General features: G+C 39.8%; 1 protein-coding gene across 1 annotated transcript; it reads right to left on the bottom strand.

The window, feature by feature from the left end:
• Positions 1-902: 902 nt before the first annotated feature.
• TMEM87A (transmembrane protein 87A) lies at positions 903-24392 on the bottom strand. The gene is made up of 20 exons (XM_054380673.1): positions 24261-24392; positions 23263-23320; positions 19571-19668; positions 18633-18749; positions 16981-17034; positions 16836-16892; positions 14995-15142; positions 14140-14201; positions 11757-11940; positions 10798-10897; positions 10006-10099; positions 9402-9473; positions 7626-7734; positions 6465-6523; positions 6102-6205; positions 5673-5746; positions 4351-4412; positions 3114-3169; positions 1971-2001; positions 903-1665 (listed from the first exon to the last, which is right to left on the bottom strand). The coding sequence occupies exons 1-20, from the start codon at positions 24390-24392 to the stop codon at positions 1624-1626; spliced, it is 1713 nt and encodes a 570-aa protein (XP_054236648.1). The 3' UTR covers positions 903-1623.
• Between the last annotated feature and the right edge of the window lie 344 nt (positions 24393-24736).

Here is a 24736-nt window from a genome sequence, read left to right as displayed (position 1 = left end):
CTGACATGTCATAGTCACAGCTTTTTTTCTCTGCCCATCTGCCGAGAGTTTGCTGCCCCCATGACATGGTTAACAGAAGACACTACGCACTTGTGCCTCAGCTACTCTACTGTAAAGTGCCACATTTCAGCATAAGTCACTGATACAGATGAAGTCAAGCTAAGCTACCAGACCTTACAGTGGAACAAATGAAGTACAGGTACATGTTGACTTCTGCTGACACAGCTCTGAGTGAAGAGTCAGAAAAGGTAGCTGACTCCCTATGCCATTCCAGCAGCAGCCACAGCAGCTCCCTAGCAGTCCAGCTGTGCTGCTACTTGCCTGGTAAAATTATCAGTTGTGATGGTTATGAACCCAAATCAGAGCTTTTGTCATACAGTTCACAGTGGATTTCCATGTGTAAGTTATTGCAAGTGAAGCCTCTACAGCCAAGCACAGAATAAAAACACAACTGTCCAAAAGCTCTTTTTCATTTGAAAAGGAGAAACCAAAAGCAATTATATAGAGTAGAAATCTGCAACTTTGACTAAACACAGTGATCTCAGAGCAGCTCTTGGCCACTGGGACCAATAGGGACAGGAAAGCCCATAATCCAATTACTTACATAGGAGGCAATTCTAAACAGATGCTGGGAACAGAACTATCCCAGCACTGCGGTCTCCCATTAAACCCACTTATAAGTAAGGTAAGCAGTGCTTGCACCATCTGGAAAGCAATGCAATCTTCTCCTAGAAGTGTGGGAGATGTTACATGTGCAGGAAGAAGAGTTCTGGTGAAACCTCTAGTTAATACCTACTTAATATGAGTAGTCAAGCACTTGTGGAGTACTGCAGGAGTGGGGTTGGCAATATTTGGGGTTGGCTTTTTTTTTTTTTTTTTTTTTAAATACATCATGCAACACATGGAAGGTAGGTGCAAATCCTTTTTTCCAGGCATCCACCACATTGCCGGCAATGAGATGTGCCACAACAGCAAGTGTTAGCTCTATGCAACTGTTACCTATAGGTCAATGGCATTTAAAATAGAAAAATCTTTCTTACACAGTGTTATGAATAAAATTGCACTTGATTTTGTTAAAAACTCATATCACTGTAACTTTTCCAAATATTTCCTTTCTGGCACCTTCATTTTCTTCATTAATGGGAGCTTCTCTCAAAAAATCCTCATTGATGATGGACACACACCACAGAACAGCAATAAGCCATAATCTAGCAGGAAACGGGTCTGCGGTTTCTTCAGTGCTTATTTTGCTGTCCCCACCCTCCTCCCAAAAAGGTACAGGCAGTTCACCTCTAGGTGTCAACTGTAATATGGAAATATAAACTTCTCAAGCAGACATTAGGAATTTTAGTTTCACAGATTAAATATTTGAAAAGTTACAGAAGGTGCTGGAATAGTACACATTTAAATTGCTTAAAAATCCAAACTTGCAGCAACTTCGTATATTCAAATATCCAAAAGGTTTATAATGTCCTTGTGAACTTCTTCCACAGCAAGACGCCCTCATGACAACAAAGCATCAAACTTCCAAGGCTGAGATCACGAAACAAATCAGTAGATGCGCTTGCTCCACCAAGCAACTTTGAGAGGTGTCTCCACTTCCAATAGCAAAAAGCTACTCCTTCACTCCATTTTGGACCTTTCGAAGTGTGTAATCATTCTTTCCTGGAAAACAAATGTTAATCAGAAAGTGGTATGCTTTGAACATTCACAACAAAAATGCTTGAGTGTGCTTTAAGTCAGCAGTCCAACTTACACAGGAGATAGATCACTTCTTTTAGAATACAGGCCTGTATTCCAAGAAGTTGTACCATGATTGTCCCCACTATCAATCCCTCCCTTGTAATACTCTACTGCTGCACTGGCGAGATCAGAAATTCCAGATATAATAAACTCAGTCCTTAACAGCTGACTCATGACTCCTTTGGCATGTCAGAAGCCTAATTCGAAATGAAGATTTGTTTACTGACCTCATCTGAATCCAGAAGAGCTGGAAGAGCACTGCAGAGAGAAGAGGGAAAAAAAAAAAAAAAGGAGAGAGAATTAGAACACCTACTAGAGATTGTATTATTGACAACCATTTTCAGCCTTAGACTGCACCTTAAGCTTTTTAGGGCACAGGAGAACAGTAATGAAGTTAAGACTTCAATTAAAGACACACAAAAGATGAAGAGCCCAAGAAGGATCCTCAATGACCTTCACAGTTTTAAAATTCATTTCATTTTTTCTAAGCTTATTATCAATTGAACAACTTCCAGGTTGCCATGAAATAAGCCACATCATTCATATGTGAACACTGCTGAACTACACTGAAGACATTACAATATGGGACTATATTGTAAAAACACATCCCAGAAATCAAACAAGTTAAACTGGTACTATAGCCTTCTCACCTACAATAGATCTCCCATCTATCGAGATATCATCTCTTCACAACCCTGATCATACTTTCAAGAACAGAAAACCCTGCAGCAGACTACCTCAAAGCACCCTTTCCTAGCTTACACCAGTCTAGTCCTTGTTACAGAATCCTACCATTCTTCAAAAAATAGGTACTAGATCTGGGGAAAAAAGTCAACTGAGAAAATGCAATTTTTCATCCTCTTGAAGCTTCAATTGATTTTTTTTTTTTATCTTCAACTAACTTGAAGAAGAGTTTTATATTTAAATCCAGAGCCTCTGCCAAAATTACCAGATCAGATTTGTAAACATAATTAATCTGGGAGCTTTTGTTTTGCTACAAAAAAATTGACACAGATACTGACACTTTCAGGATGTAAAAGGAGAACAGATACAAACTGCTTACATGGCTCAGTACATTGCCAGAACAAAAACAACTCCAACAGACGTTCCAAATAAATGACATGATTCAGTGGCTTACAAATCAGTCTGTGGTTTCACAGGCTGAGACAGTGTTCTGTAATCAGCTTGTGTTCAAGTGGCACAAACTGTGAGTCTGGCAGACTGTGTAAAGCCAAGTGGAAGCACACTAAGAAGTCAGAGGCTAATTCCAGGCTGAACTCAGCATCTGCTCACATAAGCACAGCATTGTAATGTATTTGTGCTCCTGTGTGCTAGAAACCTGAATTTACTGTGGCTATAGAAATACTTACACATCTGTCACCGACGAAGGGACATTTTCCTCTACCCACTTCAAGTCATCCTCCTGCTACAAGTTAAAAAAAGGGAAAACAAAAGTCAGTTTTTCCCAAAACGCTGTTACATGCAAGTCTTTTTCTTCTCAGACCACTTGACAAAATGCAATGTATTTATAATGTCAGTTAAAAAACAAACAAACAAACAAAACCAAAACAACCCTCACTTTCAACTTAATTTCTAGATTGCAGAAAACACTTCAAGGAAAAAAAAAAAAAACCCCACACAAAAAACCAAAACCCCACCTACAACTTCCTGTCAACTCTGTAACACTCTTACAGTGACAAGGAAAAGCAGGGCATTTTGATTATTTATACAATCTAGTTTAGTCTCCCACAAAAGAACACCATCTTTATATGATGTTATAGATGAAAAATTATTATAAAAAGCAGAAGCTGGATTTTGCAAAGATTAGTTAAACTGTATTGCCGTTTTCTCATTTCTCTCTGATGAACATTCCCTGATTCACAACACAGACACATCTCAAGTTGGAGAACTGACCCTTTCTCATCCTCCCTCATCCCCAGTATAGAAAAGTTGGATTTTCACACTATCCTCAGATAAGCACTCTACACTTGCAATGAACCTTTGAGAAAAAACATGTTAACACCAAAAATATTACTGTTATCATTAATTCCTACAGGTTCTTTCCACCTTTGAATTTATGCATGAATTCCATGAAAAGAATGAGACACATTTTTCTACCTCCTAGCTGAACGTGAAACCACCTCTGCTTTAAATCCACATAAAAAAAAAAGCAGGTATATTAAAAATGTTCCACCCAAACTATTTAGGCAGCTACATAATATACACATCACCTCATTCAAATAATGAAGCACAAATCTCCAAAATTAGAAGACAATTTATTTAAAACATGGCTCAGCCTCCTCTCAGCCTGACAAATTTATGAAAATAATGTATTATTCCTGATCATAATACAGTATTATGTACTTCTATCTGTCCTGGATTGGGCAACTTTCCTGAGGGACAGACTAAATTCTAAAGATTCCACTGCACTTACAGGAAATTAATTTAAAACCCTGCATTTACCTTCTTTCAGAATCACTGACACTCAGAAGCAAATCAAGAAACCCCCATTTAGAGGCTGAACACTTTGTGTATTTGTGAGCTACCACTGGGGGCAACCAAAGAGAGATGGATCTATATCCTTCGAGGTAGGGAGGGTATACTCACAACTTTGTTTGCTTTTGCATTCCCATTTGGTTCTTGCTTTGTACTCCTCATTTTCATTCCCTCTGAAGACAAAAGAACAACAAAAAAAAGACAGAGGTAACTGAACTATAATTGTTCATCACCTATAAGTGAAAGTGTTGAATGTTTGCTCAGAATACTTCATCAAATCCAAAGAGAAGGAGCAAGACAGAGACGTTAATGATTAAGACAGTGCTTTCAATTTGAAAAGCTCATAGTATTTTTCCTGCCAGGTGAAACACCTAGTTTTTCCACACTGTGAAATTTTACCTGGAAAACATCAATTTCTAGTCCTTTTAGTTAAGGCAAACACGAGCAGCATAGAACACAGTTGCTTAGAGAGGCTGTGGAATCTCCATCCTTGGAGATATTCCAAAGTCATCTGGACACAGTTCTGGACAACCTGTTCTAGGTGACCCTGCTTGAGCAGGGAGTTTGGACACAATGACCTCCACAGGTCCTTTCCAACCTCAACCATTTTGAGATATACACAATTCCCAAAGATTTGGTTTACCTCCTGGCTGCTGACCAGCCACTTAATTGACTTAAAAGGTGAGAGGCAATATGCATCTCCCAGTCTGTCAGACAGCCAAATACAGCTGATTTGGCAAATGCACCCAACAGATTACACACTCTTCTTCAGGTCCCAAACTATTGCCCAGCAGAATTGGTTTGTGGACAAGCAGCAGCAGTGAGTATGTCACCCTATCTTTTACACACCTCAAACAGCAGCATTACACTAGACACAAAAGGGAGATGGGAGGGAAGAGAGGGTTTTATAGTGTAGGAGGGGTATACACTGGACTAGGCCCTTATACTGAAAATTAAAAAGGCTGCAGAGTTCAGAAAACAGGTAACAAATAAAAATCCTTAAACAGGACTTTAAAGAACTGCAAACAAAACCTCTTCCTACAAACAATATCCAAGAGATCCTTCTCATCATGACTGGATCCAAACCTGACTTAACATATTTAATAAAACCAAGTCCAGTGGGCACAGTAAAGCAATCACAACAGTAACAGTGTGTTGTCATCTGATAAGCCCAGGATTAAACAGGGAACGTAAACACTAAACAGAAAGCCAATGTTTCCTCTACAACCATATGAATCAACAGCAACAAGGAGGCACTGACTCTGCACTTAACAGCATTAATCACAGAATGTCAGAGGTTGGAAAGGACTTTGAAAGATCATGTAGCCCAATGAACTTTGTGTTAGAGGACAAGAAACCCCACCACCATCAGGGAAGTATGTGTTCAACACCAAAATCAGGGTGGGGGTAAAGGAGTAAAATGTTGCTGTTACCAAAGCTTTCCTTTAACATTGGCTCTTTCTGCTCATCATCATCATCCTCTTCAGAGAGTGGTGAGAAAGCAAACCTTTAGGAGGGAAAGAATGAAAGCTATCTTAAAATAATATCCATTGCCACCCAAGAGATTCATTACCCCAACACTCACAACCTGATTATTCTGTTTAGTTCATTGTTTTTCAGACCCGTGCTTAACTACATAATCAAAAGTTTAAGTAATTTTTTTCTAAGTTCATCACCATGCACAGACTGAATTTTATCTATGTGACCTCCACACAGTTACTTTTCCGTAAGCCCCTACACACACTACTTAGTTGCCGTGCCCTGATTCATAAGGATACTAAAAATCACCCACCAGAACTCTTTGGACAAGCAACCATCCCCCAAAACCCAGTGTTTTTAGAAAGAGGTAAGAAAAGCTGTACCTTTGGTTGTTAGCAGATGGTCTCCACAGAATCATGATGACAAAAAGAATCATTGAGAACAATAAACGCCAGATGGCATCATCCACCCATAGCTCCTGCCAGTCCTGTCAAGGAAAAGAGCAGCACAAAGAAAAAAAGTTGTGAAGAATGAGACTCCATGTCCTTGGCTCTTTGCAAGAGGGAATTACAGGCATCTGACAAAGTGGCTTATTACCCACAGTGAGAATTTTAGCATATGGTGTATTACTCCAGACATAATCCACAGAAAAATCTGTTCCAGAATGCCCAATCTCACCTCTTACACTGCCAAGTGTAAATTTACGAAGAGGCAGTAACTGCAGAAAGCATTCAACATAAACTCACCGACTGACAATCCACCAGCCTGAACTTCATGGTGGTCCAGATGATAAATACAATGGATGCTGCAACATTAACACAAACAAGCTGCTTACTGCAACAACATATGCTAATCCAGATATACTACTGACAGGACTGTGCTTCCCAAGCAAAGGGCAATGATCTAAAGAGTGAATTTTTGGAATCCAATTAATTAGTGTTAGAAAACAATGACATGGATTTATCTCACTGACCTTATACAGTAATATAGGCACAGAGCAATACATTTTGCTCTTGGAACTTCAGTGAGACAAAGCATAAATCAAGTATTTAACCAACTCCTCAGTCCTATTCACTACTCTCATATTACATTCATCTAGCCTCCAAAAAATGGTTTCATTATGAGCTGGCAAATGAAGCCTGCCTTGAACTAACTGAACCCTCCAATCTGTCTGATTGCCTAAACATTAGATCTTGACCCATAGATCTGAGCTCAAAAGCTCAGACTATGCTCTCACCAGTGTTTTAGAAGATGAGACTTCCCCCCACTAAGGTGTTCTATGACAACTGAGAACCAGATGCTGAAAGGAATTAATAAAAGCTATAGATTAAAAAGAATGTGCTTTTTTTATTTAGGCAAAAAAGCAGAGTCCGTAGCAGTTTTCTGGTCATTACGTGGATAGCATTTCCAAATACATGAGGAGCTTTCTGGTCATTACATGGATAGCACTTCCAGATTTAGTCTGGAAGTTCAACTGATCACTATTACAAATAGAATAGAATCTGAACCTGTACTATTCCAGAACACAAAGGGCATTATATTACAATACTAAGAATACTGTTTACCAGGAGTCACATCCCAAAAATCCCACAGCACACAGTGACACTGAGATTTTGGCAAAAAACTACCTCTGTGAAAGTTAACAGCTGCTGTTCCTGGCAGCTCTCAGAGGGATGAAAGTGCTTTGTTAGATGAGCTGCACAGAAATAATGATCTTATTAGCATCAAGACTAATAATCCACTGCCTCTGAAATATCAACACTTTCCACAGACCTAGTCCAATGTTAGAACCACTAATTATTTTGATTGCATTTAGGGTCAAACTCAAAAACCTGCATAGTGATCAAACCGAAATAGATATGGGAATGGCAAGTGTTGTTATTTGATCGTTGTCATTTTCTGCTTACCTGCTACCGCCAAGATGAGTGTGTTGGTGAAGTGTCGATACAAAGAGAGTTTCACAACATTCCTTCGAAGTTTCAGCAGTTTCATAGTTTGAGTTAAGCTGATGAATATGTATGGAAAGTCAAGGAAAGCCTCTGATGGGGCAAGCTGGTCACAGACTTAGAAAGACACAGATCTTAAGATCAACAGCTCTCCCACCCACACACTTAGCCCTCCAAAAAGGTAGACCAGACTCAGAAGAAGAAAAATTCATCCTATGGCAAAGGTACCAAAGAGCAGGATCCACCCCTTCCTTGTTATTTAGTCATCTATACCTAGAAGTCTTGTCACACAAAGATAGTATTCAAGCCTCTGTTATGGACTATGGCCCATTCCTCCAGAAAAGCATCTGACAAATGGAAAAAATCAAGTCTGAACTAGAAGCATGTTAAAATCCAATTAGTGCATACAAATGCCTTCAGCCTTTCGCCTACAACTTTATTTCCACAGCAACAAGACAAGTGCTTAGGAAAGACATCATGCTAGGAAAGAATTGGGGTTGTCATGGCTGGACAGCAAACTATTTACATTTTTAAAAGTCCTGTGATTGATCTTCACTAAAAACACTTCATAGGGATTTTTCTCTACATGGCTTGGAGTTCAGAATTTGATAGCAGTTGCTGAAGTTACACAAGAAGATTATAGCTGTTTGGATACTGTATGTCAAGACATCAAGAAGCCTCATTTTGTCACCTTCAAGGTGAGTCAAGTTTTACAGGAAGAATTTTAGGTTTAATATTGCTAAGCAATGTTCTCCCCAAAACATAAACTAAGTCTGTTCTCCAAAGGCTACCACCATGGTACCATTACAGTGCTACACTACAGCCGATTAATTTCATACTTCAGCAATCAGAGACTGGTTAACAGACAGACTTCACTGTCCATGTTCAAGAGCTGCTCTAACACAGGTATCTACTGGTTACCTAGTTTTCCTTGCACTGACTGTTACAGAAGCTTACCTGAACACTCAGTTTCAGAGCTTCTATAACTTTTAACAGAAGTAAAAAGAACACACACAGGAAGCTGATTTTTAAAAAACAGAACAAAAAGACTCCCCCCCCCGAAAAAAAAACAAATTTGAAAGAAAACACACCCCCACCAAGTTAAATACTGAAGGATATCCACCAGCACAGGGCAGTATCTAGGAAAGCCAGGGGAATAAAAGCCAAGGAGGCAAGATCATTCTGGGCCTGGAGACAAAGAGAGAGCCAGTAAGAACAAACTGAAAAGGAAACAAGGTACAGAAGAAGCAAGCGGAGGGTCAGACTATTTAATGAGAAAAAACAAATACTACACCACAGTGCTTCTGAGTTTTACTACAGAAGCAGAGAGCTTGAAACAAGACTTCAGTCCAAGGCACAGAGAGGAACTGACTGTACCACACTGTCAGTTCTCCATCAGCAAGACGAGAAGTAGCTTATCAGACTAAGTCAATCTAGCACCCTCAAAAGGAATCTGTGCTGAGGTAATTGCTGTGATGAAGGGCTCTGGCCACTTCCTTTACAGAAAACCAAAAATCAGCATGTCAGAGATGTAGTAAATAAATTTCTTAAAATACTCATGGACAGAACAAATGTTCCACTGACAACCATGAGTTTGACTCAAAGCAGCAAAAAATTGCCTTTATGTCTACATCAAAGTCCCATCAAAACAAGCAAATCACCTTTTATTCCTTTTAAGCATAGGAGAGAAATAATAAGCTCTAGATTTGTAACATTCTGCAGTTTATGAAAGGATATCCACAAAATAATACAGGCATCAATCATGGACAGGGCCAAGTTTGCTATCAGAGCCACAGTGTCATAGAAAAACTGAAAAAGCACCAAATATATGATATGTTAAAGGCTTGATACCAAAATAACACAACAGAACAACAGAAAACTATATCCCCAAGATGCGCCACTTAGTGAAGCAAGAAAACAGCACCACTCACATGCTCTTCTACCAGGTAGAGCCTCCAGAATTTGATTGTTCAGATTTTTTGTGTTTGGTTGGTTTTTTTTAAGACTCGTGGCCAGGTAACCCAAGTTGTACCTTTGTGCTGCAACCAGCCCTAACTAACCCAAACTATTAGACAAAAAGGTCCAGAATATAGTGCCTGAAACCTGACTAATTAGAAAACTATTAGAATTATTTCAAAATACACATAATTACATCCTGATAAAGAAAACATCAAACTTCAAGCAATTATCCATAATCTACATCCAGTCTCAGAATTTAAACATTTAATTGTCTGTGTTCCCTTCTTTCAGCACAGCATTGGGATTCTCCCTTAGCATAAGAGTAAATTAAGCCAGTAGCATTTGTGGCATATGACAAAAAAAAAAAAAAGCAATCACTGACCCCTGTGACTCTAAGAACACCTTCCATGCCAGAAAATAATAAGTAAAGGGCCCCAGCCATAACTACTTTGTGAAGAGTAACTCCAAGACGAGGCCTGTAGGAAAGAAAAGTGAAATTTATATTGAGAAAAACAAAGTGAAGTCATATCAGTTTGAGTCTAACATAAGGTAAGAAGCATGCAAATAAAAATTTGTCATGATAAATCACTTCTATATCCAGAAATTATTTTATTGTGGTGCTTGAAGCTTACTATTCATTTTATCTTATGGTATGATGTGACTAAGAAAGAGATTGTTAACAGTCTTGTTTCCCAGTTAACCTGATTAGTGTTTTAAACCCAGTTCAAGAAGTCTCAGCCCACCTCCTCTTGAGTAGTTATCCCAGCACTCCACACTTGCTAGAAGCTTATATGCAGCATGTTGTTTTTTATATTGAATACAGCTGGGGACAGACACAGATGAGCAGCCAGCCTGGCAGCAGAAGCCTCCTAAAGCAGATCCCTTCCACTATCAGTCTTGACTACACCCATTCCTAGAAGCTCCTTGCCTGGAAGCAAGGCAGACTCAGAAACCTACCCAACAGTAAGTCACAGAAGGGGATGGAAAGAGCAATCACCATATGGAATTGTGTGTCTGTTGACTAGTGAAGAAGACTAGACCTTTACAGCATTTAACTAAAGCACCTACCTTTGAAGCAGCAAAGAACACAGAGTTGAATGCTGCTCTAAGTTATTAAAAACCAAGTGAAAAGCCTTTTAATGGAACACAATAAACCTGTAACGGGATTACTCACTTGACTATCCCATATCCCAGACTGACTATGATGACCAGAGTTCGAGCCAACGATCGCTTCACAGCAGAAAGCAGTTCTGCCAGTATTACTGCTCCTTGAACTACCAAGAGCAAAGAAGAGGAAGGTAAATTATTAAAATACAATTTCTGTGTTATTAACCACTGCATGCAAGTGTAGCACAAAATCAGACATTATTTTCAGAAAGTAGGCTCTTAAAGTAGTCTTTTTATTAGCTTCATCGGGAGTAAGCTCTCAGAAGACGATAGCTCGCTTAGTGAAAAAAAAAAGCAGCTACTGAAAAATTCTAATCCACAGCAAGTGAGGAGTAAATGATCCATAAAACATTCATCTATAAGATCAGCCCGGATAATCTTACAAACAAGTCAACTACCAAAACCTTCTGTATCACGGGTGTAGCAAATTAAAGCCATAATGAAGTTTTACTTGCAGAGTTTCCTTTGTATGCATCTGTCCTAAAAACTCAAAACCAAAGTCCCAGAGTATTAGGTGAAGAGAATTGCTTAAAATGGATTATCCAGCTAAGGGCTGAATACCAAAAGTCATCTGCAATGCAGTCACGTTGAACAAAGAGTTTCAAAGTCTCTTTCTATGGCCAATACCAATTGTCAGAAATCAATTACACCTAGGAACCCCTATTTCAAACTCCAAGCCAGCACTACAATAAAGTCTCCAGAATCTAGCAATCCTACATCTTTAAGACACTGCATTCAGCAGTCAGAGTAACCAACAGCATTTTAGCTTTAGAAGAGTACAGATCATTACACTCACAATATACCAAAAATAAAAACCATAACCACAGAAACTCTGATTGCCTGTTCTTTGTTTTGAAACAACAGTCAAGTAATCATATACTTAATACGCCTCTGTCATCCCAATTTAGCACAAGCCACTGGTGCTCTGCCCCACCAATTAAACAGTAACCTGCAATTGCTACCTACCAGATTCCCCCGTGTAGCGGATGTTCTGGAACTCTGCATAGAAAACTGCTTTCTCCAGCATTCCCAGGAAGATAACAGCACCAATCCAGAACTGGATCCTCAGGAGATCTCGCCAGTAACACGCTGACCACGCAAGCCATAGAACTCCGAAGAATACATACACAATGCACATCACCATGAAAAACTATTGCACAAAAAGAAGTAGGGAAGAGAAACATCAGACCCAGAAAATCATCTCCTTGTTTCTGTTCCGCAGCTGTAAGACAGCTCTATTTTCTACCTGATCATAGCAACTTTTGAAGCTTTTATATAAATTAAGTGGCTAGGAACAAGCATTGCTTCATTTGTCTTCTCTGGATTCTTTCACAGTGACAGTTTGATTTCTCACTGCCAACAAAGGGAATCAGTAATTGAATTTCTGAACAATTTCTCTCTTGAAGAACAGTCTGCCAATTTATTCACAAGCAATTTTCCTAAACAAGATAGCAACTAGCTTCCAAAAACTCAGATAAAAGCCCATGAAAATCATCAAGTACTAGAAACCCTGCCCCTTCTCACACATCTTTCTATCAGTAAAGTCACTGCACATTTATAGTACTCTGCAAATGCAGATTGAAGTCACCTTTATACATCATTCCAGAAGCGGCCTTCCAGTACCTGAGGGAGGCCTACAAGAAGGCTGGAAAGAGACTGTTTACAATGGCCAATAGGACAAGGGGCAATGGTTTTAAATTAGAGGAGAGTAAATTTAGGCTGGACTTCAGGAGGAAGTTCTTTACCATGAGGGTAGTGGAACATTGCAACAGATTGCCCAGGGACATAGTTGAGGCCCCATCCTTGGAGATGTTCAAGGTCAGGCTATATGGAGCTCTGGGCAACCTGATCTAATGGAGGATGTCCCTGCTCATTGCAGGGGGTTGGATTAGATGACCAATGGAGGTCCCTTCCAACCAAAACCATTTTATGATCATTCCACAGAAGAGATAGAAATGATGGTTGTAGTGAAATAATTTGACAACTTCTCTCAAAAGTTAATTTTCACCAAACTCAATTTTTGACCAAGCTTTAGGTCAGCCAAAAATCTGGAACTGAAAAAGTAACCCAGAATTTCATTTAAATGCAAGCATTTTATGATTAATCTTTTTCTCAGTCACTTGCTTCAGAAAAACTTTCACTGTCTCCTAAGGAAACAACAAGCTTCAGAATGCTACTCAGTGGTGAATTTTCTAAATGACAGCACCATGTGAGAGCAGGTTAAGTCTTTGAAAAAGGACACTGAGATTAAGAGGGTTAAGAAGAAAACGAGACATTAAATGAACAGCATGAAGTACTCAGCCAAAGTATAGGGCAGAAATAATCAAGCAGACTCCTCTTGCAGAAAGCAGATTTCTTTTAAACAAAGCAAATACTGAAATTAACTGCACAATTCACTGACACTTTCAAACTGAAAATGGTTTCCTTAGGAGAACAGCTTACTGATCCTTACAGATTTTCATGTCTGACTAATTCACACAGTTCAAATTGCTAGGATCTAGGCATGCTAGTTCACATTCAGAAACATTTAGACAAGCCTTTTGCTAGACCTGCCACATAGGGGTATTCACACTACTGAATTGCATGTCAATAGAGCTGCTGGAGGCTTTTTACTTATGCAGGAAGGAAAAGGTGTTTCTAAAATACCATTAGGCTCTCCCATTTGCAGGCCACCCTTGCCAATGAAGTCAGGCTAGAAACCTTGATATTGATCCCCAGCTAAAGTCTATCTACTCTCTATAAATATTTAAGTTCCTTTATTTTCCTAGCCTCCTCAACAGAGGTAACTAGCAACCAAGTCAACACCTCCTCTGAAAAAGAATGGGATTAGCCCTTTGTAGTTCAGTTATGCTTTCACTGTTAGGCAGTATTAAGGACCTCCTTGGGGGGTATAAGACAGCTGGTGGAAGAAGGAAGATTAAGCTGTAAAAGAACAAAGAAAGCAGTGACAAATGAAAGGGTAGCTGTGAACAACAAGTATAGAACAGCAAATTTTCTAAGATAGGAACTAAGGAGAAAAACAGCCTCTGTAAACTGGTCCGTTTAGAGCTAATGATACTCTAACTTCTGGAACTGCAAATTGACAGGAATTCAGTCAAACAATCCAGAGAAAGACAATAGTGGCAAATGCGAAAATATGAAATCTATGTCTGTTTGCCTGACACTGTGTTTGGTACAAAAACCCCCCACAAAACAACAGAAAAAAATGGCAACCCCCACACACGCTCTCTCTCTACTAAATTATTTTTTGCTGAGACACTGGCTGGTTTCCTGAAACATGAAAGGAGAACATTTAACTGAAATTCAAATCAATTGACTTTACAGGTCAAAGAAAAGCTGTTTTACTTACAATCATCAGAGGATAGTCTGCAAGTAAGAGGTACTCATACGGCCCCTTCAGTTCAACTGTCACTGTCAAAAAAAAAATAAAATACAGTAACCAAAAGGAAGAAGAACCAAAAGGAAGAAACCAGGATAAAGTACTAAACTGATTTTAACTTGAGGGGGAAGAAATTCCAAATCTTCACATAGCTTTTAATGTGCACTTTGATCAAAGAAAGTTAGGACTCATTACACACTCAGCTAAAAGCACGCAATTAAAATTACATGCTCCATTACCAAGTAACTCACAGCAGCATTTGAAGTCATTTGTGCTGGCGATTCGTGTGTAACAGGACAGTTCAGAAACTTCTTTAAAGTTTGGATAGGTTATCATTACAGTATTAGATACACTATACTATAATTTAAAGGTGACAATTATGGTAATAGAATCATGAAATGGTACAGGTTGGAATGGACCCCTTGAGACCGTCCAGTCCAGCCCCCCTGCTAATGCAGGTATGCTGAGATCTTTGTATTATTCTACATGATTGAAGCTTAGTAATATAAATCCCTGTGATAGTCTGGGCACTTCTGAAACAATACCAAGCCTCAAAACTGAACTGCTTGGAATTCTTTACTTCCACTATTAAACTGACATACTAACAGCTTTAGAATCTTCTAAACACTAACAATTGCATACTTCCTTATGATAATAAAGAGCAGTAGTAGGCAATGCTTACATCTATGTGAAGTAGAAAAGAGTGTCTTATGAAATTGAACCCTGAAATACTTACAAAATTTAAAGTGCATAGAATTTGCTCAGTCTGGTATACATAAAAACTGGCATTGTAATTTTAGCTTAGTGCATAAACAGTGATCTTACTTGTAAAGGGCTTATTTTGGTATGAGGAAGGTGGCGTTCTCTCTGTTCTTTTAACTCTGGTAGTAGAATCCTTTGCAGTTGAAATTCCAATTTGCACAATAAATATATATGGCCCATCTCGCCAAGTTTTCATAACAGCATTCAGTGCCTGAAAATAAAACGTCTACATATATAGACAGTGCATAGCCAAGAAGACACTAAAAAGGCAACGGTAGACTCGTACATGGCTGATGTATTCCATGTTAAAATGAAGTTCTCTTCTTAGATCTAAAACATATTAATGAATATTTGCTATGTAAATTTCAAATCTACTTACTAGACATAATACTTGAAATTTAGTTGTTTGATTCCAGAAGAACCCCCAAAGACCTGGTAGGTGATCAGGGATTATTTGCAAATTTAATACTGGATTACTGCAAAAGACATCTCAAAGATACTGCAAAAACTACAAAGAATTCAGCAAAGCATTCTGTTCCTTGTTTTCAGTCTAGAAACATTACGACCATCACAGAGATACTCCTTTTCTCCTGAAATCAATTGTTTGGCAACAGCTTATCTGCATATAACTGAGCTCCCTGGTGAAGGCTAAATTTTACACTCTAAGATAGAGGAGGTAGCTAAAAAGTAGTAGTCATCTCCTGTGGAAATTACTGTTGTCCCTGCAACAGCTCTCACACCCAGAAGACTCAAACCCTACAAATGAACTAACAGAGGAAGCTTGTTCAGATAAGTACTTGCATGATTTAAAAAAAACCAAAAAAAAAAAAAACAACCAACCGAACAACTCCCAGTTCCAATATACAAAACTGTTAACTCCCCAACAGAAGTAGTTCTGGCCATCTCAGAAACTGCAACATTTACCGAGAGCTTGAAGATTAAAACTAAGACTATCTGCATGTATACCACTCATATGACTATTGCAGAATTACCACAAAGACTGTCTTTGTAATGGGAATTTCAGTACTAAGAGCAGGTGTTTCTTTTAAGAAACCTTCTGACTACAGGACTTAAACCCAACAGAATTCTATGTACAAAAATGGAAAGATTTTATGCTGACATTGACTGAATTTAAAAGACTTAGTTAAAAACATAGTAAATTTCAAAGAAAATATACACCATTTTTCCTTTTAAGTCTCTCCGTCACGTGCTACGCTTATTCCTTATTTCATAGTTGCACACAAAGCTATTTATGGTTTAGCTTTAAGGTTAAGTGGCCCTTTAACTATACAAGAAGCTAAATACATTTTCTTTGTTGGCATCCAGGATATTCAATTTTAAGTTAATTTGACAATTGTTCCTGGTTAAGACCTGACCATAATGTAACAAAAACACTAATATATTTGCAAATCAGAAGTAATCACTCAACTGGTTAGGTACAATGTATCAAAAGACTGCCAAGTTAAAGATGAAACCAAATATAATCTAAGTACTAGTGATGACTTAAAACAGATCACATCAATCATTACTTCAATTACTATGAATAAAGAATTCTCTTTTCATTTATACCATGAGTTTGAGTGGTGTAAGTTCTTTATTTGACACACAGAAGCAGTTACTCTTTTTTACCACACAGTGCTACCTAGTTTCAAGCTAAAAAGAAATCATCCATGTGTCAAAACTGTACCATCCCTGTAAATGCTACAGTAGCTTATCATACAAAGATACTTTAATTAAAAACCAAGCAAAACAACAACAAATAAAAACAAACTAAAACACAGGAAAAAAAACAAACAGAAAAACACAGGGGGAGAAAAAAAATAAAAAAAATATCAAACTACCACAACAAATAAACTCCACAAATTAGAACTGCTGGATTTCAAGTAATGTTTAAATATACATACAGTTTTATCTGCCATCACTGTGTGATTTCCTCCATTCTCCTTCTTATCTTTTAAGCCCTTAAAGAAAACCAGAAAAAATTACAAATCAATATGCCACAACTATCTCTTCCATTAGAAGAGGAAAAAAAAAATTAACAAAATTTACCTCTTGCTTCTCAGGTGAGAGAGGCTCTGGATGCACAAATTCTTTATAGAATGTCTGCAAGACATAAGAAAGGTACAGCTTTTACAGGCATTTTACACTACCATGACACTACCAGAACAGTTTCCAGTAAACTCAATTATAAGCAAGGATTCCCTGAACAGTTTTATCAGAGAATTGTCATTTTCTAAATCAAACAACTGTCCATTTGTTGAGGGAGTTTGAATACTTAGACTAATATTTTGTCATTTGAATGTTGCTTTTCCTCCCTTCAGAGAACAGTTCTCTATTTTTAGAACTGGACGCACAGACATGATAGAAGCAAAGCCACTTTAATTTTCAAAGTACAAATCTGTTGGGTATCTCCCTTACTAGATGAAGTCTACACAGACTGAAACATGATTTAGAGATTTCTTCCTTAGTCTATGCAAAGAAAGTCCCTAGATGAGTGGGTGCCTATTAGTGATACAGATTTTGCCAACTCTCCCAAACTACAGTGACTTGACACCTAGTGAAAGTGCTATACCAGAAGAGCTGAACAATCCAGAGGAGACATTTCTGTGAAACTTCAGAAATTAACAGCTGAGGGGACAATCTTTTGTAAACTTTTCAAAGAAGTTAGGAGAAAATCCACTTGAAGACTTGTAAAAACCCAGTCTCACTAACCTGAACATCTGGTAAAAATACCCAAGTTCACATTACACAGCTAAACCCACAACATCTACAAAACCAAGCAAAAGTAGAACTGACACTTCTCATATTATTAAACATAAAATACAGGCAGCATACAGATTACATTTTTTAAAAGAATTTCCTAGCAACTGTCATATATCAAAACAGAGGCATGCAAACAGATTATTAAAAACCCTTTTCAAGTTGCCTTTAGGCATGCGTTGTTTCTTTTAAAAACAAAAAAAACACAACAGAAACAAAACTTTACAACAGTAGGTTCAATAGTTATGAGACATTTCCCAGTATTCTCTGTCCAAAGCCTGGCTGAATACAGATGCAACATTACACCATTTGCCTTGAATTCTTAAGTAAGCACACCACTATACTGAGACTGTCCCTGGTATGACCACACAGCTTCATGTGGTGATGGGCTCTATGCCAGCTGTCTATTTTGCATCATCTCCTCTCTTCCGTTTGATTTTTTTCAAACATGTAAACATGTTGTAACACTACTTAATTTTTTTTAACCTGCTATCAGTGCTTAAGAAACCCATTTCTCAACACTCTTTCTATTATTATAGATGAACGTGATCTGACCAAAAAATGCCAATCCTTTATCCACCCAAGTTAGTGGGAACTTCACTCTGCTGCCAGAGATTCACAGTTCTAGTCAGCTAGCAGTAGCCTTCTCTAAGTGAAACAAATTCAGAATACAGAATCAAAAACAAAGAAACACTGAACTTTACGGTGGTTTGTTGAGTTGGTACCACCCTGCTCCTCCGAAGTGGGCCATGTATTGAACAGCAAGCCAAAAGTAAAGCAGAACTAAGAAATAATCATTGCAGTTTGGTTGCCATAAACAGATAAAAACAGGTACCTCCCAGCCTAGATACTTACACAGGATGCCAGTGCATCTAACAGGAACTACAACATTGCAGTCTATTTTATTAGAGATCAGAACAAACTGGAGTTTCAGCCCATACCTGAGGCCTGAAGAGCTCAGAGCAATTTGGAAAGAGAAGAGAAGACGTGGCGTAATATCCTGACCAACCCGGATGCTCTTCAGAAGTAGCCCCAAAATAGTACTCTGCCTGTTCATCCTGCCAAGCATAAAACAGAACTTAGATTAACATCTAATATATCAAATATATCTTAGTAGGCAGCTGCAAGACCTAGAAAGCTCCGTAACTTCCCTCTGCATTTACTGGGATAAAGGCCATGAAGACCACAGAAGACTGTAAAAATGAGAACCAGCAAAAAGCACCTATCCAAGCTTTGAGACAGACAGAAAGAAATCCACTGTTCCTGCTTTAGAGGTGCAGCAGCCAGCATAACCTTCCATCTACACAACCTCTACATTATTACATCAAAGATTAATGACCCCAGTACTGTGTTGGGTTAGTAGTTACAACTGTCACTGTGAATATTAAGTAAACATAACAATGGTGCTACAGGGTTTAGGCTACATTTGTGCTCTACCACACTTCATAGGAACACTATACATTGTAAAAATTGCTAATTCTTGCAATGTGCATCCACAAAAAAACATTTAGACTAAATGTGAAAATAGTCAATTTCTTCTGTCATTAAGCATTGTTGTAGATGCTGATTTCATCTACTATAAATTCCCACTCTTCAGTTTTAAGAGTTGATGCATTTATTTAAGTTTCTGGGTTTAGAAGGATCCTGACAAACACTTCCACCTTACCCAAAACCCAGGAAACTCAGTAATTCCAGCAAGCTGTGACGAATTCATTTCCATCCCATACAATGATCAAAACCGTATTATCTTCTAATAGATGAGCGTGTCTCTTAAGCCCAAAGATCAATGAGGATACAAGTGAAACATCTCAAATCCTCTCACCCTCAGATCTGCTTACCCCTAAAAATCATAACCCCTGTTTTCCCATATAATTCTTACCCCAAAGTTGAAGACCTCATTGTAGCAGTCTGAGTATCTTAAGTACCAAGTAACGTTGAAACCCTGGGAGGGATCACAAGCTTTTTCATCTCCTTCAACTGAAAAAAAAAAAAAAACACACAAACCACAAAAAAAAAAAAAAAAAAACCAACACAACAGATAAGAACATGTAAGGCAACCCCTACCTGCCATGCTTTTCCTCCCATTCTGTGCCAAACTACCATCATTAAATTTCTTTTAAACACAAAACTGAAAGCAAAACAATAGAAAAATATTTGCTCAAGCAATCCATTGCTATTCAGTAAAAAGAAAGCAGCACAGGGAAAACAGGCTTCCACTACAGCCTTACAAAATTCTACTAAAGAGCTGGAGTTCATTTGGAAACTTTTTGTTCTCAAGACAATCAGGGATGTTTCAGCAATAATACACCAAAGGATTTCCCTTTCCAAATATGTGAGCAATTTGCACAGGTAATTTAAGTATACCAATACCATCAGCAAGAAAATAAATATTTCTGCAAGTCAACATCTACCTTCCCACACTCCTGAAAGAGAAACAAGCCATCTACACATTAGTTGTTAAAGCTGCAATGCTCCCTAAAAAGAGCAATAAGAAAACTTTCTACTTTGATTTATTAGAGAAAATGCACAAAACGAGATTTCCCCCTCCCCCCAACTCAGAAAAGATGGATTTTTGTGTTTCAAAACTCGTTCTAAAACTAAAGCCTAATAAAGAGAGTTTGATATCAAGAGGGTAAGCTTCACTCAAGAAGAAAAAAAAGAAAAAAACCAAACAACAAACGAGCAGTTATTATTCGGCCTTGGAAGAGACATGGTTCAGATTTTGCCAGTCAACAGCCAAAACTCATTTCAAGTTGACAATATGTTTCCAGTGGCTTAGGAGTCCCCACACCTTTACACATTTATCTTAGATTAGATCCCCACATATTTGTTACACATTGTCCTGGTTTGAGCTAGAACTACTTCTGTTCAGTGATTTTAATTTTCAGCTCAGCCTCTTCTAGGTGACAGCACTTTCTGAAGTTACTGGTGTGTCTTACATGTGTAGGGAGCTTTTAATCAATGTTTCCATATTGACCAGTGCAAGTAAAAAACGCAACTTAAAAAAGACCTTGCCATGGAGCCTTAACTGATTAATCACAAAACATGACCACTAAAGCAAGTTTATGCAGAGCTAAAACTTCACATGAGTCTGTAAACCCAAGAATAATAACAAAAAAGGCTGGAATGCAATCACTGAAGAGTTTCCTTATGATGCCTTGTAGTAAGCATGAAAACAAGGCATACATTCTCCACATAGCCCTGGATGTTGCAGAGGGCACAATAAAGAAACCAAGAGGCAACACAAGCACTGCAGTGACACAGGTAGATGCAAATTCTTGGGAGACAAAGACTCTTCTGATAAAATTAATCAAAGGAGAACACCTCAAAAAAGTCTCCAAAAATATGGGAGGGATTAAAAAATACCTTTTAAATACCTTTTTCCCTATTAAAAGCAAGCAAGATGACTGAAAAATCTATGTTCATCAATAACACCAAGTAAAGGTAAAACAGGCTGTGACTGGCCAGTATCTGCAAACATCAAAACTATAGCAACCTTGAAAATTAAGTACTCCAAAAGACAGAAAAGGCATCCACAGTATTTACTGAATCCAACAACATGGAAGTCTAAATTCCTTAGCTTTCCAACAAAACCAGCAACACTCAACACAAATGCAGCCTTTGTATTCATTTACAGAGAGAAGAATTTCTACCATGGTCCTAAATAGGAAACCAGATGCCTTCTAGAATGGCACTTAAGAAAAGTAGTAGATAAAAATAAATTCATTATTGAATACTAAACACCAGTGGCAGTCCTCACAGTCAGAAGCAGAAAGCATCAGACACCAATACACACCACACACAAAAAAAAAAAAAGAAAAATCAAGACAGGCAATGAAAAAGGAAGAGGTGGCAGATGAGATGCAGGTGCTCACCAAAAACATGAACCCATGAGCAATCATGCTTGGCTAGAATGGCCACATCATCCAGACACACACCAAAGAACAGATGGAAGTGGCAACAGACAGCAAACAAAAGAGGCAAGTTTCCACACAGACACAATATGCAAAGCTGAAGCTTCCTTATTACCTGATGCAGTTTAAGTATCATCTAGACTAAGAAATTGCAATTAAGTTCCTAGCCTTTGTTCCTTCCGCTTTTAGAGATTATCTAAATTCATGTAAATCTTTTAATCACACTGGTATGTAAAACAGGTGTCTTCACTAAAGAATTTTAAGGCTTACTGCCTGTTTAAAGCCTGGCAGCATAGTGTAGCTGAAGTCCACATCAGGAGCCAGGGGATCACATTCTTACTGACAGATATACCACAAACTTGTCTTGTAACAAACGTTCTTCTCTCTGCGCCTTAGTTCCTTCCTTCTCTTGGTTATTTCAGCTGTAGTCCTCATGATTATAGACTTACCACACACATCACTGCAGTAACCCACATCTTAGTGTACTTGTACAAATGTGATAGGGTTTTTTTTTTCATTTTACGGAAGAAAGCCTAATACCTACCAAACCTCCAAACGCCCTTTCAAACTCCTCCTCCTTTTCCCCAAGCATCAGACATCTACATTTTGACCCTGTAGCTGCACACTTACAAACGTCCTGCTGCTGAATACAAAACTCAATGTTTGAGCTACACTTGACAAGGGGAAAATCCTTAACCCTGACACAATAGACCTTCACTAATAATTACTCTAACAGTAGCCTCATTAATTATATCTAAAGTGATTTTTAGTTCCTCATTGGACACAAGGGCAGAAGGGCATTCACTGCACCTGTATAACAATTATCAGCAGGAGATCAAACAGCTTTGCCCTACCCCTGCCGTAAGAACTGGTGCTCACAACCTCTCAAAGTGCTGAGTGCACGGGGAAGATTCAAGCCTTTCTACATCACCTAGTCACTTCCAGAAGTCACCTATATCATCTCCTTGCCATCTAAATGCTGTCCTCACATTCAGTACTAAGAGGGCACTTTACAGAAACTCTACTTTGATCAGTAACCTCCATAACCCAAACTCTGATCAGATCAGCAATGAGCAATAAACAAAAAGAAAAAATGAGAAGGCTACAAACATGTTTGCTCTGTAGCACACACACAACTGATCAGGAGGAAAGAGCAGGTCTCAGAAGAGCTCTGATGCTATAGAGCGCAACAATACTCCCTTAACACTCCCAGAAACACCCAGGTGAAGAGCAACACAGCCTCAAAAAGTAGTGCCTCCTGCACACTGGCATCAGTCATTCTATAACACAAACAGCCCCATCCCAGCAGGGACCTGATCTCTCAGCTAGAAGAATTCAGTGTATCTTAAACAGGGAAAGCACACCTCACAGTACAGCTCAGCACAACCCATGCCTGAATACCTACTATCTGAAATGAAGTGGTGCTCCCACTGCCCATCTTGCCCTCTTCACAGAGGGCCTGCATAGAACCATTAAATTCTGCTACAGCCTAATAGATAACAATTGGGAAGCTTCAAGGCTGTTAACACACCCAACCATATCAAACAGTTTTCATCCAGTGCTACAGTTAAACACTTCAGTGTCTTGCGTCCCAAATTTTAAAGCAGACCAAGATGTCAAACAGCAGAGAGCAAGTTAATCCCTTGTAACCACTTACATCTCAGGAAAATTGTTGTGTTGCTGAAGAGAATCTTCCCAAAGTTAAACTTCTTCCCCTGTAAAGGTACAAAAAAGAAGAGATGTTAGTGGGTACTGAGCTTAAGTATCTTCCATTCTGAGTTTTAAGTCAATACAGCAATGCAGGTGCATGCCAAACCAGAAGCCAGCCTTACTGGATTTTCCAGTCATGCTTCACCACCCCTTCAACCTGCTCTTAAGCTGATTTGTAAGACTTGGGGCTTTTTGTTCTGCAAAACTGAATCAATTTCACATTTGCTGAAATGCTTTGCATGTTGTTAGTGATTAGAAGGTCTGGACTATTCAACACAAACAGAGAAAAAAAAATCCAAGAATCAATAGCACTATTCACCGTAATCCTTTACTTTCATTCGTGAAGCTCGAGAGCCTCATGAAGAGCAAGGATACATTATTCCATTTCATAGCCTGATAAAGGCAGGTTTAACGTGAGGCAAAACAGGTTTTCCTTGACACAACTTCAAACATAGACGGTATAACAGACGTGCTGGAAATCCCTTCCCCTACACAGAGACCCACATCTCTCTCGGTTCACGGTTTCGGGGGCCCGATGCCAGGCCACAGGGCAGACCAACGGCGGGGCCCGCCGGTCCGGCCGCACGGCGGGTGCGGGGCGCCCCCTCCTCGCACAGGCCCCACCGAGGCCGAGCCCCAGCCAGGAACGCCACCTCTCTCCCTATGGACCTCAAAAGGACCGCGTTCCCTCCGCTGACCATCGAACTGGTTCCAGCAGAAGTCTTCCCTTCCCTGTCGTCACCACGGACCCGCCAACTGGAGCTTAAGCCTGGCAGAGGGCCCCGGCAGCGGGGCACTACGTGCGTCGCCACCCAGCGCTCTCGCACCAGCCCCGGGTGCGGTCAGGCTCCGCACAGGCGCGGCCCGGACCGCAGAACAGCGGCGGAGACAGGCCGCAGCCCTCCCGCGCACCCAGTCAGCACCCTGCGCGCTCCCCGTACTCACCGTAAGCACTGGGAGCCGCCATTTGGAACGCTGCCCGGCACCCGCTGCGCCCACCAGCAGCAACACTCCCAGTAGCCGCAGCAGGACTGCCCCGGGCCGCCGACACCCCACGGAACGCGGCACCGCCGCCATCCCGCCGCACGGAGGCCACCGCCGCGCTGGCCGCGCCTCTTCCGCTCCCCGCGGGGGAACGCGGCCGTCGTGGGCCGGCGAGAGCGACACGAGGGGCGGAGCCGCTCACCCGGCTGGGCCCGACCTGTCACCGCCCCTGGCTTTACCGGTGACAGAGCGCCGCGCTGGGGCCTCCAACACTTGTCAGGCGAGGCCGTTACGGGAGGGGCGTCCCGCTCCCCCGACTGTTACCCGTCCCTCTGGGGAGCGTCCAAGGCCCCACCGCCTGCAGCGGGCGGGCGGGGCAGCTCCGCCATGGAGACAGTCACGGCAGGGGAAGTCAGGTAACGCTGGCCGGTAGCGGC

This window comes from Indicator indicator, chromosome 4, assembly GCF_027791375.1.
Source record: "Indicator indicator isolate 239-I01 chromosome 4, UM_Iind_1.1, whole genome shotgun sequence".
NCBI lineage: Eukaryota > Metazoa > Chordata > Aves > Piciformes > Indicatoridae > Indicator > Indicator indicator.
Note: the sequence above shows the minus strand (reverse complement) of the source record. Positions and strands in the feature narration are given on the sequence as shown.

Coding starts and splice junctions, on each gene's coding strand:
- TMEM87A (XM_054380673.1), bottom strand. CDS start 24,392: ATGGCGGCGGTGCCGCGTTCCGTGGGGTGTCGGCGGCCCGGGGCAGTC. Junction 14,202..14,994: donor CCAAAATAAGCCCTTTACAA/GTAAGATCACTG, acceptor TTTTTTTGACAG/TGACAGTTGAACTGAAGGGG. Junction 3,170..4,350: donor ATGCAAAAGCAAACAAAGTT/GTGAGTATACCC, acceptor TTTAACTTGTAG/CAGGAGGATGACTTGAAGTG.